Source organism: Musa acuminata, chromosome BXJ2-9, assembly GCF_036884655.1.
Source record: "Musa acuminata AAA Group cultivar baxijiao chromosome BXJ2-9, Cavendish_Baxijiao_AAA, whole genome shotgun sequence".
NCBI lineage: Eukaryota > Viridiplantae > Streptophyta > Magnoliopsida > Zingiberales > Musaceae > Musa > Musa acuminata.
Genome location: NC_088346.1, coordinates 8,344,421 through 8,361,272, shown reverse-complemented (window position 1 = coordinate 8,361,272; position 16,852 = coordinate 8,344,421). Strand labels below are relative to the sequence as shown.

The 16,852-nt window shown below is 42.9% G+C and overlaps 2 protein-coding genes across 3 annotated transcripts; one reads left to right on the top strand and one right to left on the bottom strand.

Moving 5' to 3' along the window:
* The first annotated feature begins 1,178 nt into the window (after window positions 1-1,178).
* On the top strand, window positions 1,179-3,192 carry LOC135583191 (delta(12)-fatty-acid desaturase FAD2-like). 2 transcript variants are annotated; one of them, XM_065126050.1, is made up of 2 exons: window positions 1,179-1,326; window positions 1,814-3,192. In XM_065126050.1, exons 1-2 carry the CDS (start codon window positions 1,236-1,238, stop codon window positions 3,001-3,003), a joined length of 1,281 nt encoding a protein of 426 aa, XP_064982122.1. In that variant the 5' UTR covers window positions 1,179-1,235; the 3' UTR covers window positions 3,004-3,192. The 2 variants fall into 2 exon arrangements, with proteins under 2 accessions (XP_064982122.1, XP_064982123.1); XM_065126051.1 differs by having other exon boundaries at window positions 1,205-1,346.
* Window positions 3,193-3,908: 716 nt separating this feature from the next.
* On the bottom strand, window positions 3,909-16,710 carry LOC103997711 (damage-control phosphatase At2g17340). Its single transcript, XM_009419017.3, has 12 exons — window positions 16,309-16,710; window positions 9,104-9,169; window positions 8,317-8,383; window positions 8,140-8,208; window positions 7,912-8,052; window positions 6,918-7,046; window positions 6,085-6,171; window positions 4,882-4,956; window positions 4,727-4,804; window positions 4,545-4,622; window positions 4,404-4,466; window positions 3,909-4,278 (listed from the first exon to the last, which is right to left on the bottom strand). The coding sequence occupies exons 1-12, from the start codon at window positions 16,476-16,478 to the stop codon at window positions 4,195-4,197; spliced, it is 1,107 nt and encodes a 368-aa protein (XP_009417292.2). The 5' UTR covers window positions 16,479-16,710; the 3' UTR covers window positions 3,909-4,194.
* Between the last annotated feature and the right edge of the window lie 142 nt (window positions 16,711-16,852).

The window sequence follows — 16,852 nt, the reverse complement described above, 5'->3', positions numbered from 1 at the left end:
AACCACAAAACGTAGGGTTAAGAGAGAGAGAGAAGAGGGGAATTGCACTGCGAGGAAAGCTTGCTACTGTGAGAAACAACAAGCGACAAGAAATAGGCCAATAACCAAGTCATTGTCGATAAGGATGGATATAAAAGGTCAAAACAGGCGTAGGCGAATCGCACGGGATTGGAGAACAACCCATTTTGTGCCATCAAATTTTGCTGTCTTTTTCATGACGGAATAGAACTGAGAATGGCATACCAACTACGAGAAGAGTAGTCCAAGTCGTAAAGGTCCGGAAAAGCCGCAGCACATTCACTCATTGCCATGCAAACTCTCGCAGCAACCCTACAGCTACGAACAGGTTTCTATAACCTCTTGTTTCTCCATGCCATTTCTGCTGTTGACCATACCCTCCGATTCATTGTTCCAGGGGTAATCCTCGCTCAACAACATGCTGATCTTTGGTGAAGCAGAACGTAAATAGCTTGGTCGATTTGGCAATACGGCCTGCCTGCCCGGAAGCGTAGCCCGCAGAATCTATGCCTCAGAATCTAAATATGACGACAAAGATTAGATACATAACATTGCGAATTGAGTTGGCGATCTATTAGAATTAGAGCGATCGTGTAAACTATATCTCACGTGATCCACTACAGTCCATGCTCTTAGTACTTAAAAGTAGCTTAAATCTTCTGCAGCAGCCCCTCGGTAACACGTTCTGGACCAAAAGGACTACTGCGCCTGGTGGAGCTTTTCTGCCTTGTTCCCCAGCTGACATTGGTTTGCCCCGTGACTAAGAACAAAACTGTGGGCTGTGCAGACTATCTTCAGTCGGCTCGTCCTCCAGCGTCTCACAGAAGGAGAGGGAGATGCGACACGAGACGGTAAAGATCATAAATAGTAAATGAATCAGCATCGTTTATAGCGTGAAACAGATCCTCATGCACAGGCGGGCCTGGAAGAGATCACCGCGAGGAAATGATCATTCTATCCTTAGTAGGGCTAGCCTAGCAGTGGGTGAGATGGGGGTGTTCCTGGTACTTCGTCGAATCACGGTATGTTTTTTGATCTTCAGATCTTGGTCGAATCCCCAGGGAAACTGACGGTCATGATCTGGAGGATCGAGAGTCCGGGGAAGCGTGCCGGAGTATCCAATGAATTGACGCCACACGGGACGTGAAGCGATAAAGGAGGTAGCGGCTGCCATAAGACGCCAGCGTGGTTAGGACTGGGAGGAAGAGGCGGAGGAGATGCCTATAAAGGCGCCGGGGAGAGAGCGTAGTATTCTCCTCCTCGGGCGGCAGAGAACGCTGAAGCACAGAGGAATTGCCCTCATCAGTAGTAAGTAGTTCCCGTCTCAGGTACATGAAAACATATGTTTTCTCTGGTAGATTTCGTGTCCTCTGGTGGATCTTTAGATGAATGAAATGTTGATTCTGTGTCTCGCTCATATGGTCTCTATCTCGATGACGCTGTTTGAGATTGTCTTTTGCCGTCGTAAGACGTACACTGTTTACCCCTTCCGTTCCATGCACGGTGTCTTCTAGCTTTTAGTTTGGAGACGGAGGAAACGATATTTATCCTCTTATTGAAATTAATGTACCCAACCGGGAGTAAGATTGCGTGATCCGCTTCAATTGTGCTCGGTGATGTTTTGATTAGATGTGCACGTCCTTTGTTTCTTTTGTTTTCACTAGATTTAAGTAGAAGAGGAGGAAGCCTTTTGTTTTGCGAGGCAATTTCCAGCTTCATGGCATCTATTTCGAGCTGGCAGCATTTATTGGATTCTCCCTTTAACAAAGGAGGTATACGTGTGACTGCGTCGCAGGTGAGCCCATAGCAGCAGCAGCAGCAGCAGCAGGAGGCGGACGCATGACGGTGAAGGAGGAGCCCTTCCACTTCCACTATGGCTGCGGCGACAACGGTCTCCAACGATCGCCAACTGAGAAGCCCGCCTTCACCCTTGGGCAGATAAAAAAGGCGATTCCCCCTCACTGCTTCGAGCGCTCCATCCTTCGCTCCTTCTCTTACCTCGTCCACGACCTGCTGTTCGCGGCCCTCTTCCTTTACTTCGCCGTCGCCGTCATGCCGAAGCTCCCGTCCGGCCTCGCCCTCGCCGCCTGGCCCATCTACTGGGTCCTCCAAGGCTGCATCCTCAGCGGGGTTTGGGTCATCGCTCACGAGTGCGGCCACCACGCCTTCTCCGACTACTCCATCCTCGACGACGTAGTCGGTCTCGTCCTCCACTCATCCCTCCTCGTCCCCTACTTCTCCTGGAAGTACAGCCACCGGCGCCACCACTCCAACACCGGCTCCATTGAGCGCGACGAGGTCTTCGTCCCGAAGCCCAAGTCCGCCCTCTCGTGGTTCACCAAGTACCTCAACAACCCCCCCGGCCGCGTCCTCACCCTGGCTATCACCCTTTCCCTCGGCTGGCCGCTGTACCTTGCCTTCAACGTCTCCGGTCGTGCCTACCCTCGCTTCGCCTGCCACTTCGACCCCTACGGGCCCATCTACTCGGACCGCGAGCGGGGCCAGATCTTCATCTCCGATGCCGGCATCGTGGCGGCCTCCTTCGTCCTCTACCGCGTCGCCGCCAGCTACGGTTTCTGGTGGCTGGTCCGGGTGTACGGCGTGCCGCTCCTGTTCGTGAACGCCTGGCTGGTCATCATCACCTACCTGCAGCACACGCACCCGTCGCTGCCCCACTACGACTCGAGCGAGTGGGACTGGCTCCGGGGTGCGCTGGCGACGGTGGACAGGGACTACGGGGTACTCAACAAGGTGTTCCACAACATCACGGACACCCACGTCGCCCACCATCTCTTCTCCACCATGCCACACTACCACGCCATGGAGGCGACCAAGGTCATCAAGCCGCTTCTGGGCGAGTACTACCAGTCCGACGACACGCCGCTTTTGAAGGCCATGTGGAGGGAGGTGCGGGAGTGCATATACGTGGAGCCGGACGAGGATAGTAAGCAGAAGGGCGTGCTGTGGTATCGGAACGAGTTCTAAGTCGACGGCTCTGCTCGGGAGAAGATGGCTACGTTGTCGTGTTTACCTTTGCTTCCTCCTTAGTCGCTAATTTAGCGATTGATATGGAATTTCCATGTATCTTTCCAAGTGATACGCCTAATTTATGAGCGTATCACTGCAGCCGGCATTGCCTATGTTCGAAGCGTGTACGAAAATGGTTTGCATTCATGACGTGCGCAGTGAACAGCAGAAATCATTGATAGGTAGATGATGGGGTTTGTGAAGTAGTCGTAATTTGGAGTACTTAACCTATTAGCTTAGTTGGGCAAGCAAGTACAACCTACAAGGAAAAGTCCAGTTAAACACCCACCACATGGTTGACGTGCACTAAGCCTACCTATCTTCATCGTCGTCATATTTACTGCACTTGTGGTCCTCCCTATAGGTTGGCATCGAGCTCTGGCGACGTTGGCCCAGAATTTGTTCGTGTTCTGGTTGCGGTGCTACATGAAGAGAGAGAGAGACAGAGAGAGGGGGCAGTGGTGGCAGGTCACCGCTGAGGGGGCTATTGATGACAGTGTGAGAGACCGTACTACAATTCTTGGAATAGTTGGTCACCTATCACAAACAAAAGAATTAAGTAGTCGATGGTCCCCTATGCTGTTTTATTGCTGATACGATCAATAATTTGAACGGATGACAAATAATTATAAGAGTTAAAGTACCAAGATACACACATACATATATATATATACATACACATACACATATACACATACACATACACATACACATACACATATTGCATCCGGATGAAAAAATTAGTTCGATAGCAAAAGGAAATTGTTCCATCTTCATTATCATGAAACTGGTGGTTCACATGCCTCGAGGGGCAAGCAATCAAGACAAAAAGAAACAACAAAAGGCAAAATGCACATCGCACGAATAAAATGACAAACTACTAGTCATTATATCATATCACCTTTGATATATATCGTCAATTTTACGAAATACATGAACACATGAATGATTTCTATGAAATTTCTGCATCCTCGAAATATTTTAAGCGGGGGCAATAACAGAGGAAACTGTTTCATACTTTTTTTATTCCATTAACTGCAAAGTACTTCATTTTCTTAGCTGCTACTCCATGGGTATGGTGGTCTTACTGTGTCATGGATGACAAATAGTGTAGGTTACGAGAAAATTGAACCAAAGAATTCAGATGCCTCAATAATTTAAAACTTCATGATACTTGAACACGCAATCATAAAGCCTTCCTCCCAAGAACTGAGCAACCTCTGGGTGCTTCACCTGCCAAAGTTAAAAAGGCCCAGTCACTGCCATCAACTGTATTCAAGCTAATAACCTTAATAGAGAAAAGCATGAGATCTCAGAATATGAATGAGAATAAATACAAAAGGGTTAATTAATAATACCATTCCAATCTTGATGGAATCACACTTCAGTTGAGCATAAAGGTTTGTCTCTATCGCCCTTCCCTGAAAATTGAAAAGAAAAGGAAAATAGAGTAGAGATGCTACATTTCACATATGTTGTACATACTAAAGACAGCTTACCATTCCCTCCAATATGACTAGGTCCGCATCACTTGCAAGGTATGCCAGATCTGGTGATACATTGCTAAGGTCAATAACCTGAAGAACAATACAACTCCATATCAAACAATATGATTACCTCCTAGACAATGGCTATTTTCCTTAGAAATAAACCAAGAGGTGCAATATTTTCACCATCTTACCGGTAAATCATTACCAGAATTGGCAATGAGAAGGCCAGAAGCATCCACTCCCATGAGTTGCCCATTTTCATCCTTCAGCTGTTAAACAGTGAATATAAATATCAGAATCAATCCACTCATAGAAACAAGATGAGTCAAGCAATCCTCTCTATCACCTTTGAAATAATCTCAACCAATTCAGGGTATGTAACATCATTGATTGAAGGCAAGTCATTAGCTGCTAGAACTACCTGAGCAAACAAAAGAAACTGGCATCAGGAAGATGACCACATAAAGGATTCTTTGTGAAAATCTGAGAAGGAAAATTCAAATTGTATATTTGATAAATAAAACCTTGAAAAGAAGCAGTAACACAAAATTCATTGAAGTTCATTTTAATTAGACAGCAGAAAAATTGACAGACAGGCAATCTCTTAATCTCTAATTATGTTGGACATCTAAAAGCCAAAGTATAAAATCTAACAGCAAGAACCAGGTTGTTCCTCAGATCTAACCGCAAACAGTACAATCTTTACCCATGGCCTTGTTTCCAGTTACTCTTATCTCTATAGACAATGCTGAAATGGTCTCAAAGACCAGCTATTTTTTCTTTCCTAGGCACAATCTCACAACATCATGCTTGTGATATTTTTTGCTGACAATGATTTAAACTCATTCAGATTCATAATAAAGCAAATCACCCTCATAATTAACATATAACTGATTGTCACTTTTTTTCTGGTACCCCGTAGTCCATACTTTTGTTGCTTTGACAAGGTTTATAAAATATGTTGAATACAAGGATATAGCTCGATTCAAACATGCAAGGAATAACTTGCATGATTCATTCTACTACATAAATATAATGAAAATAGTGAAATATTTATATGTGAAATACGCTAATATTTTTTCAAAGTAATGCCAATCAAAAATAAATGTCCAAACATGACTAATCAATAGCCAGGAAGAGGACTTCCCTCCAGCTGAACCAATCCATGCGTGGATTTGCTAACGCATATTGCCATGCAACATTTGTTGCTTATATATATTCAACATATTTTATAGATCATATTTTTCCATGCATCATTTTCCAGTATACATGTACAGGAAAATCATGGAAGAAGATAGTGATGCCTGCATATAGTGCAAAAACTGTTACCTAGCGAATATGGAACAGCTGGAAAAAAATGGCAAACAAATTCCTCTCAAATGGCTCAACTACCACTACAGCAGAACCGCACAGACAGGTGTGAACTACATGCAGACATCATAATCTAAACAGTGGGATGACAAAAAGAGATTTGCTGAATTCAGCTTACAAAAAATAGCAGGATTTAACTACAGATCGTAAATACATTGCCGAACAAAACAAGATATACCGTTGTACCACGTCGAAGTAACTCTCTTGCAAATGGCAATACACCCAAAATGATATCAGCACCAGAGTTATCAACAAAGATAACAGCCTGTGAAAAATATGTTTCTCTGGCTGGTAAGTCCAGAATTATGACAAAAAATAACAGCCAGTAACAAGGATAGTTTCTCTGACTGGTAAGTCAAGTAATTAACAAGTAGGATACCATTTGACAAAGGACCACAAAAGCACAAACAAGCATGAAGTGAGAACTCCATACACAGGCTGCTCTTTCATGGTATCGTAAGAAGAGCAAAATATCAAGATAATGCTGCAAATATGCACCATGGATATACTGAAGACTGAAGAGGAGAGAAAGCATAAAATGTTGAGTTCCCATGTAGGAGTCAAAAGTCTCCACATTTGTAACAGAAACACTAATTATTGCACCAAGAATTGTGGTGCATAGTGAGATTTTGAAGTCAAAAGAATATAGGAGATCATATGAACTCAGATGTAAAGAATTCACCAAGTTAATTTAGAAGACAATGAGGACAGGATGCTCAGTTCTGCTTACTCCTAGAAATTTCTTGAACAGCTTGCGGTCATATAAAATAGAAGTAAAAGATAAGTAGGCATAGGCTAATTACAATCTTCTTACTTGGAAATAATCAACACTGAACTAAAAAATAATATAAGTTTTGACCTTTTGAATTTTTTTGTCATTACCATACTACATGTTATATTCACCAAGGGAATGTAAAGGGAGACTTTAGGTAAAAGGGGGAAATCTTACCTTCTTATGTTCACCAAAGGAATGCAAAGGGAAACATTAGCCAAAAAAAGGGAAAATATTACCTTCTTCCAAGTCTTCGTAGTCCATTTCATTTTAAAATTGTCCAAGTCATCAATAACCCAAGGTCGAGAAACAAGATTTTGACAACTAGCCAAGAAGGACATGCCATCCTTTGCAAACACCTCTGCTAGCTTCAAGAATGAAAAAATATATATATAAAAAAAGAAAACTAATTATACTTGGAAAGAAAAAATGCAACCACTCTCTTTTCATAATTAATTGATGAGAACATACCATAATATCTTCTGCTTGAGAAGATAAAATTTGTTAATTTTACACACTTCAGTACTAGATAGGAAAAGATCACTGATCCACACACACAAGATGCCAGCTTAGTGCATAGCTAATAGTTATCGAGATCAGAGAGTCACAACATGTAAGACGTTATTTCTCTATAGCACAGAGATCAAGATCATAAGACGAGAAACACCACTCATGTAGAGTTTAATTTATCTTCAGCTGTAGAATCACTGTTAGTGTCGGAGAAATCATGCCTCTAGAGTTGGTAGGCTATAATAATTCAGTTGCACAAAGGCTCAGCAAACTAAAACTTGGATTACCTACCACAGACAAAGTTGGTAATTTTATATAATTAATGTCTGAATGATTCTTGCTGAAGGCATACCAGATGTGTGATTAGTCATTGTGAACAAGAACGAGAGAGAGACCTTTTGTCCAAAAAAGTGGAATTGATGTAGCCTAGTGAACATGTTCAAGTGTTGAAAAATTCAAATTTTAAACTTTAGATATGATGAATAGGATTATGTGTAGGTTGCCAGGTTACACATTATCAACCTGAACTGTTCCTTCAGAAACTTAAATCTCAACCTAATAGATGCAGAGGGAACCAAAGGATTATAAGCAAACCAGACCAATATAATATATTCTCACTTTCCCTTGCTAATTATGTAAATCAAATATAAATAAATTTACAAAGATATGTGACTATGAAAGTGATGCACAACCTTGTTAACTGCCATCCAATGTATAATGTACCTGAGCAGATCCCAGATCAAAAATGTTACCCGCCAAAATTCCCCTAATCAAGTTTTCCACTCGTTTACTATCATCTTCAATAGCGTCATTAAGTCGGACAACACCCTCAAAAAGTGAGATAGCTTTAGCATTCTCTTCATCCTGTTTAAAACAGATTGCTTGAATTTAATATCATAATTCTAAATAAACAAACAATCAAATTCAAGAAGTTTAAGAATTTGCATTTACCTTAACCTTCTTGAAAATATCTCTAAATCCCAATTCTCTAAGTACCTGTTCACGGAGCCTGCAAAGAAGCTAAAATCGTCCTCAAAAGCATGAGACCTGAACTGATTCTTTACTAAACCACATTCTAATTGTAAATTGAAAAAATCATGAGAGTAAATATAGCAAAAGCAAGCTTACAACACAATCTGGTGGCCCACCATTGCTTTCAGGATTTTTCTTCATGTCCTCAAGCATAGCTGTATATCTAGTGCAGAAGAAAAAGAGGCAAAGTAGATTAGGTATGCTTATATTTGAATTGCATCCTCAGATAGAACACCTGAAACCAAGATCTAGACAAACAGGACATACAGTCATCAGAGAATATTTCAGCATTCCAACTATTCAGTTTGAATTATTTGTCATCAAAATATTATGTGCATAGTATAGCAAGCTAATCCATGATCAAACAGCTAAATCAAACATAAAAACATGTTAGCTCTCAAACCCACAGCCATGTCAAACAGATCAGTCTTTAGCCATCATTCTTTTTGTTTTTGTTTTTGGAATGAATTCAAAGCAGGAATACACACACAAGAGGCAGCACAACTGAGATCACATTTGTGAAGTTTCTGTGCTACATTTGAGATATGATTACAGATTTGTGCATTGCTGTGCCTCATGACTAAACAAAGCTATATACATCTTTAAGGCTAGCATTATTTCCAGAACTAACATGAGTGCCACATGTTAAAGCTGTTTTACATAGAACAGTTTAAGAAGAAAATGAAACAGTCTAAACATGCCGTAGATGGTTTATAATTTCTTTTAAACGAACAATAATAACAGAAGCTTTTAGGCAGCTTCAATGATATGTAATTAATTAGCAAAATATCGAAAACATTCCAAAAGCAAATTTAGCGCATCACAAAAGAATATAACTTGATAACATACAAGGACAATGATGATTCAAATGACAAAGACTTACCTCTGAGCAAACTTTTCAGCTTTAATAGGGGCATCAACAACCGTAGGGTCATTCTCTGCTCGTTGCCTGCATAAAAACCAATATGGCCATTATAATCAGCAAAAGGGTTTAACAAGATGAACTAGTAATAAAACTACATGATAAACAAACTAAAACCAGGACAGAAGCAAGTCAAACTAGTTCATTCTAGGACTATTAGAGAATATGAGCAATTATAAGCTTCAAATACACTGATCTTAAACTTTATAAGCAAATCAGTTATGTAGATGAATGTTACAATTTGGACCATCAAACAAAATCCAAACCATACTGAAAGGAAAAGAGGCACCAAGTGCTGTTACATATCAAACTGCCTTCATTATGAAGTGAATATTATCCCAACACATGATCATCCTGCTAGATTTTTCTACATAAATGATTATCTGAAGACATTCCAAGAATCAAAAAAAGAAAAGAGATAACTTATTCAGCAGATGAACTACATGTCTAAGGCAATCGATTTTAAAGTCAATGACAAATTACCCAAAATGAATTCAACAAATTACCCAAAGGCAATCAATTTTCTCTCGGTTAGTTAGTCATGGTGTCAAAAACAAGCCATTTGTCCAACTATTTGAGGTAGGCTAGTCTGATCCTTTCCTGGCACTAAACTGCACCATTGACTGTAGATAATTAATTACTTGGCAAGTATTACTTTTAAGTCTTCTTTGGTATTCCTCTATCCCTTGCCTCGCTTGACCAGTGCATTCATAGGATTTTTCACGCATGCTGGCAGTAGTGCACCATTATTGTTTGTTTTATCTGCATACAGAATTTGTTATACCCGTCTCTCTACATTAATCGTCACTTCAATCAGATAAAAAATATTTCTTTCCAGTGTCCTGATCTTTTTGAATAATAGATCCATAACATCATAGTTTTTTTCTACATTTGATAATTTCATTATCTATTTCAATGTTCAACTATAACTCCCTTCTTCTATTCAAGTTGTTAAAGTTGCGATTTATAAAACAATCCTACATCATCTAGAGTACTTTATTTTTTTATACTTACTTTTTCTTCTTTTGGACGCATAGCCTTTTGTTTTTTTTATTTATCTCCTATTTCTACCCATACCTCTATCTCCACCTCTTTCTAATAAATTAGCATCTCTGCTGAAAGAATATATTCAGCAGCCATCAAGTATCACTGTCCACCTCAATCCTCGCTGATCAGGTTGAGCTCATAAATAATGGTGTGTTTTCTGAACTGCATGATCACAACAACACATGTGAAGTGATCCATTATTAAAATGACCAAATTGGTCAATCTACATGGGAAATAAGACACCAACATGAAATGTGTTTTTGGTTGCAAAAGAAGTGTCATCAAAATATCTTAAATTCAAAGGGTCGAATAAAAGAGTCTCTTCAGTCAATGCTGAATCCGTGCATGCTGGACAGTAGATCAGAAATAAGAACCTCAGGGAGAACACAATAAGAGGAATAGGAGGAGAGAGAATGCACTCCAAGCATAAAATCTCTAGTTGGACCATCGCTGGCGGACTTGAACATGCCAATTGTCAAAGTTAAGTGGAGGCATGGTACACTAATGGAAGCATAAAATCTTGCAATAGTGATACAAAACGACTTGATATGAATAGGAAGAAATGTAGAGAGATGAAATGAGGAACGAAATGTTTGAAGGCAGCAATGGTAATAGATAATCAGTTGGCTAATTTAAAGTTTTGTGCCACGTATGTTTATCTTTACATAAGTACAAACTGGATCAAGCTGGGTTGGGTAGCACAACCCCTCAAACCAAACATACCTGAGTCAAAAATTTGAGCTTTCTTGAGCTGGACAAATTTCAAGACCCACAAACCCCAAATTTTCATGTTTGGCTTGGGTTCTCCTGGTTACAATATTATACGTCGAGTATCCACCAACTTAGCGAACTTATGGATATTGACTGGATGATCATGGTGAGATATGTGCACACAGAAGAGACTTGATGCACCCAAAGGTCAACTTTAAATTTAAAATATCTCAAGATTTCAGCCAAACTAAGTCCAGGTTGTTTTTTTCATTTTTCTAAGATTCCTTGGAAGCTATCTTTATTATCTTTAGATCTGTAATAAGAATTTTCTCAGGCTTCCAAATAGAGGAAGATTAGTAGCTATTTAAGTGTTACATTCTTATCTCTATGCAGCAGCCCTTTTTCTAAGGGAAATAATCCAATAAGGGAAGAAATTCATCCAAAAGAAAGGGGCTCATATGAAGGGTTAAATGAAATTGTGAATGATTTTATTCTCCTTCAGGAGTCATACTATAGTTAAAACAGTGTGTTGTAACGGACAAACTTCTAAACAAGATGTTGGATGTAATGCTTATGTCTGTCCGTTGTCTTTTGGCATGTTCATGCCCTGTACAGCAGGTAGAGGGGCGGCCGAAGGCTAAATAGTCTCATGTTAGTTGGGTTGGTGGCCTCTTTAGGCTTGTAAATAAAGGTTGTGTCATGTGGACACGTGCAAGAGTTTTTCGGTCTGTAATGGATCATTTTACCCTTTGTTGTGCCACTATTCAGAGCTTGTAAAGTCTGTTTGTAATTTGCATTGTCTATGAAGTGTTTTTCGGACATGTTTGCTTGTGGATCCCGATTGAGGCGTTCTCTTTAACCCGTTCTCTCTTTTGTTGGTCCTAAGGGACAATGGGAGGCTTCGGGGAGGCTGACCTTTGCGGACGGACGCGCGAGGGTGCCGCACGCCTTAGGCAAAACCAGCTAAGGTCGTGACATTATGGTATCAGAGCGGGACAAGCACTCATAGAAACACTTGACATGCAAACGTGGGGGACCTAGCGGGGCTGCGTTGAGGGCAGTCAGCACACGCGCGACCGTTTGAGGGAAAACGGGCATGGAGATGTAGGGAAAAGAGTCGCTCAGAGGAGCGAGCATCTGAGATTGGCATTCAAAGGAATGACCAACCCTTCGCGCAAGAGGCACCACGAGAACAGGCAAGCTTGGTTGAATTTGGAGCGCACAAAGGTTGGGATGGCTGAGTTTGAGCTACGGCTCAACGTTGACAACTATACTTGATGGTGCTCTAGGCAAGCGAGGCGCTTGGCAAGAATGAGACCATCCAAGGTGGAATGAGTTGTTCAACGACCAAAAGAGTTATGCAAAGCTCACAGAGGTGAGGGGAATTGCTAACTCGAAGAATTTGGTATTCATGCATGAGCTTGTATGCGGACGATGGAATGTTCGTGGCCATCCCAAGGCGGTCGAGACTCGGCGCCATGGAGCATTGAAACTTTCTCTTCGACATGCAAAGGATACGTCCGGAGGAGGCTGAAGTGTGCAACGAGTTTAGCATGTTGCTAGGCCTTGAGGGGTGCGGCGGTGGCTGTATTGACGTGGAGGCGCAATCTAGCAAGTGCGTTTGCAAGAGGCAGAACAATGCACAGTTTGTTCAGCAGATCGGAATAGTCCAAGGAGATGGTGGTCTCCGAAACGAAGAGAGATGTTGCTCCAACGAGACAGTTATCCAGGAGGGATAAGTCTTGGCTCTCCAGAGGGAGAATCATGTAAGACGGTCTTCACATGTTGAGGAGGAGTACCTCACAAACAACAACTCCACGAAGCTCAATGGACCGAGCAAGCAGCGAGGAGTTGCCGCATGATCTCGCTCGAGAGAATGCATTGGTGGATGCATTGCGAGATCAAGTGGGGGAGCGACCTGAAGCAACTTAAATGAAGGCACACTTAGAGTCGATATGGAGATCGGACTCAAGGGAGGGCTGACCCGTGGAATGGTGGGCGTGAGGGCCACCATCGACTAAATGCAAAAAACGAGGAGCGGAGCAACTTGGGTGTAACTTGGTGAAGTACCCAAGCCGCATGAAGGGAGCCAGCATAGAAGTTGGAACATGGAGCAGAGGCACAGTGCTTTTCTTAGACAGAGGTCAAGGACATGAACTCTTGCAGAGGCAAGAGTAGGATCATGTTGTTCCATGGGTCCTTCATTCTGACGGAGCGGACTCATCTTGCATGGTGCCAAAGACGAAGGGAGCTTCGGGGCACATGCACCTTATCTCGGAGAAGCATTTGATGGAGAAACTAAGGCGACTCAATTTACGGAGGCAAAGTTGGGTTCAGAAGGACTTAGCACGGGGCGAGAGGACGCAGAGGCGGATACTCTTGAAGAATATGCCACAGTGTTGCCATTTGAGTTGCTATGAAGGAAGCAGTGCGCAGCGGAGATTGTGCTGGTAGGGGCAGAGGCCCAGGATCCAGACAATGGTGCACAGATTACAGTGAAGTCAGTGGACTTCGAGAGCTACTAGGCGACGGACTGTCCTAGAGCGGTGCTTCATCTAAGTGTGACCCGGGAGTGGGTGGATGAAGGTCGATTGCCAGAGGAGAGAACAAAATCGAAGGTGGAAGGGACCCTGCGATGTATTGGCAGAGGCCACACATGGAGGGTTCACAATTCGAGTTTATTCCACAAGGATCAGAATGCAATGGAGATGTCACCAGGAGGCGACATGGTGCAGCGGATCGTGGTGGAACAGTTCGTGGCAATGCGATACACACAATGAGTCCCGTGAGGGATGAGATCATATGGAGGTATGATCGGGAGCTACTGGGAGCTCCGCTTTGGTGAACAACACGACGGCAGGAAGGGCTATGGATTCAAGGAGTGAAGGCCATGGTACCGCAGAGGCGGGTCTTCCGGGCGTGCACCGAATTTTGCATCGGATGAAAACCTTGGTCATCAGCATATGGGGGCTGGGTTCCACCAAGGGAAAAGTTCGAATGCAAGTACCAGTGAGTTCCATGGGAGGGACTTGATCATTCAGAGGTATGATCGAAGCAGCTGGAGAGTTGGACTTCTCCAGAGCTCATATTTGCTTAAGGGAGCCCGACAAGTCAGAGGACAAGGTCGAGTAAGCGAACGTTGCTACCAGGGAAGCTAAGGAGAACAGAATCGGTGCAAACTCTACAACGTGATGGCAGAGGCCATGCATGGGAGTTGCAGTATGTCTTTCCATCGACCAAACGGACTGCTTGGAGAACACAGATGTGTTGAAGCAGGTGGTCGTGAAAGAGGCCGAGGAGGTGGAGCATGCAGAGGCAATCTCCAAGTACCGAGACAAGGCTGAAGGGCAGAGGCCAAGAAACTTCGTAAGACCGGTGTCAACAAGTTTCTCATCAAGATAGTCGTAAGTGAAGGACTTCGGGTCATGCAAGAGTGCACGACCAAGGAACGAAGCAGGCAGTACGCGGTGCTGTACCTTTGCTACTCAGTGGAGTAGGCGGCAGGGTTGATGGAGAAGACGGTACAATCCCAGAGGCGACCTCATCTATCAGAGAATTACTCCAAGTTGGGGTGAAAACTTCCCGCATTCCAGAAGTTCGATGGCATTGAGAAGGTGAATCACAGTAGCTAACTCAACGCAAGGAGTGCAAACACTTCAAGTGCTTCAGAAGTGTGAGCAAAGAGCAGGCGAAGACCAGTAACCGGCTCGATGCATGAAGTACAACCTCGAGGAGGTAGGCGAAGTCAAAGTAACCTTTGTCTTCTCAACTCTTAAGAGAATGGGCGAAACCGAGTACCCCAGTTCTCTTATCTATCCAGCAGAGGAGCTCTGCACAAGTTCAAAGACCCTTCGAAGATAATGGAAGACAATAGTTGTCAAATCCTCACCAACGGTGATCAGTGCTACTGAGAGTAGATTGTCCGCTTCATTTCCCAACGAAATGCCAATCGAAAGCGGAAGTGATGCGAACCTACTTGGATGTGACAACTAACTGAAAGAAGAGTCAATGAGCAAATTTTGTGGAGGAAGGACCCAAAACTTCAGAAGTTTGCGAGACGATGCTCCACCCAGTTCAAGCAGCATGTGGAATTTTTAAGAGACTGGCGCAGTAAGAATGGTCTTTTCCTTCATTTGGCGGATCCGCAGGAATCAACAAGGATCAACACAACTCAGCCAACCCCACACCAGAGTTAGAGTCATTGGTGAGTTGAAGCAGCATGGCGGATCAAAGGTTCGACTACTCAAAAACAGCAGCGGAGAGCAGCTGGGAGCCAGGAGGCGCATTGCAGCTGGAGCGGAAGATTGAAGACTCAGCAAAGGCGAAGAATTGCAGTGATCACAAAGGCTTCGACGAGGACGTCGAAGGGATAAGTGGGGGAGAATGTAACGGACAAACTTCTAAACAAGATGTTGGATGTAATGCTTATGTCTGTCCGTTGTCTTTTGGCATGTTCATGCCTTGTACAGCAGGTAGAGGGGCGGTCAAAGGCTAAATAGTCCCATGTTAGTTGGGTTGATGGCCTCTTTAGGCTTGTAAATAAAGGTTGTGTCATGTGGACACGTGCGAGAGCTTTTCGGTCTGTAATGGACCATTTTACCCTTTGTTGTGCCACTATTCAGAGCTTGTAAAGTCTGTTTGTAATTTGCATTGTCTATGAAGTGTTTTTCGGACATGTTTGCTTGTGGATCCCGATTGAGGCGTTCTCTTTAACCCGTTCTCTCTTTTGTTGGTCCTAAGGGATAATGGGAGGCTTCGGGGAGGCTGACCTTTGCGGACGGACGCGCGAGGGTGCCGCACGCCTTAGGCAAAACCTGCTAAGGTCGTGACAGTGTGGCATCTCAAGCTACAATAGATACCGAATCAAAAGAAAGTAACTATTCTGATAGAGAAATAGAGAGAATTCTAGGTTAGTGGGCCTATACATATTAATTATGTTCTATTTGTGTTCTCTCTCTTCCTTCAAAAATTGTAATTAGCTAACAACTAAATAGGTTATGTACGTATGAGAAGAGGATTAACCAAGACCTCCATCACAGGAAAAGCAAATAGAGGTTTCCCAGTTACTAGCTTTGGTTGTTCTGTTTATTTTTTAATGCCCTCAGATGTCACTACTATACAAACAACACAGTTCCTGATCATATTATTTAGTTTCGTTTCTCATCTAGCAGTAGACTTCTAATTCCCCGAGCTTTAGTAGCCAAGTAGGTCCAGCATAATCCACAACAAACAACTCCCACACTAGCATGAGAAATAAGCATCACATAACTATCATCAACCCTAAAACATCATCAAGAAAAGCACAACAATCGACGCCTTGATGGAGAATATAACCCCGTCCACATTCATTCCCAAGATTGTAAAGATCAAGAGACCACGGATCAAAAGGAAAAGCAAGAAATGCGGACCTAAAGGAGGGGACGGAGTTCAAGAAGAGATCGATCCACTGGATCTCCACGGGCGTGGCCTTGCGGGGATTGTCAGAGGGAAAGCGGTAAGGGATCGTACAGACTCTGTATTTGGATTCGATCGGGGTTTGGAGGAGCGGAAACGGCACCGTCGGTGAGGAGCTCTCCATGCCTTCCCTGTTTCTCCGCTAACGCGACGAGGGTTTGGTCTCGCGCTGCTTCCCCCCTCGATGGAGCTCCGGCGGCTCCAAGAGGAAGCGAACAACTTAAATGGAAATCTGAGAGAACGGAATGGAAGTCGCAACACGAAGTAGGGGGATTTCCTTTTCCTCCGTCGGCTCTTATGACGCTGGCGGCGAAAGCACGGAGGGGGGCAAAGAGACGGCCCTCGGTTAACGTATTTACAATTATTTATCTATTATCGGATTTCACCATATAATAAGATTTGCGATCCATATATGTTATAGTTTATTTTAATTTCTTGAAATATATATATATATATATATATATATATATATATATATATATATATAATCATTACCAG

Coding starts and splice junctions, on each gene's coding strand:
- LOC135583191 (XM_065126050.1), top strand. CDS start 1,236: ATGCCTATAAAGGCGCCGGGGAGAGAGCGTAGTATTCTCCTCCTCGGG. Junction 1,327..1,813: donor AGGAATTGCCCTCATCAGTA/GTAAGTAGTTCC, acceptor ACTGCGTCGCAG/GTGAGCCCATAGCAGCAGCA.
- LOC103997711 (XM_009419017.3), bottom strand. CDS start 16,478: ATGGAGAGCTCCTCACCGACGGTGCCGTTTCCGCTCCTCCAAACCCCG. Junction 9,170..16,308: donor AACTCCGTCCCCTCCTTTAG/GTCCGCATTTCT, acceptor GTTTTTATGCAG/GCAACGAGCAGAGAATGACC. Junction 4,805..4,881: donor TGGTTGAGATTATTTCAAAG/GTGATAGAGAGG, acceptor ACTGTTTAACAG/CTGAAGGATGAAAATGGGCA.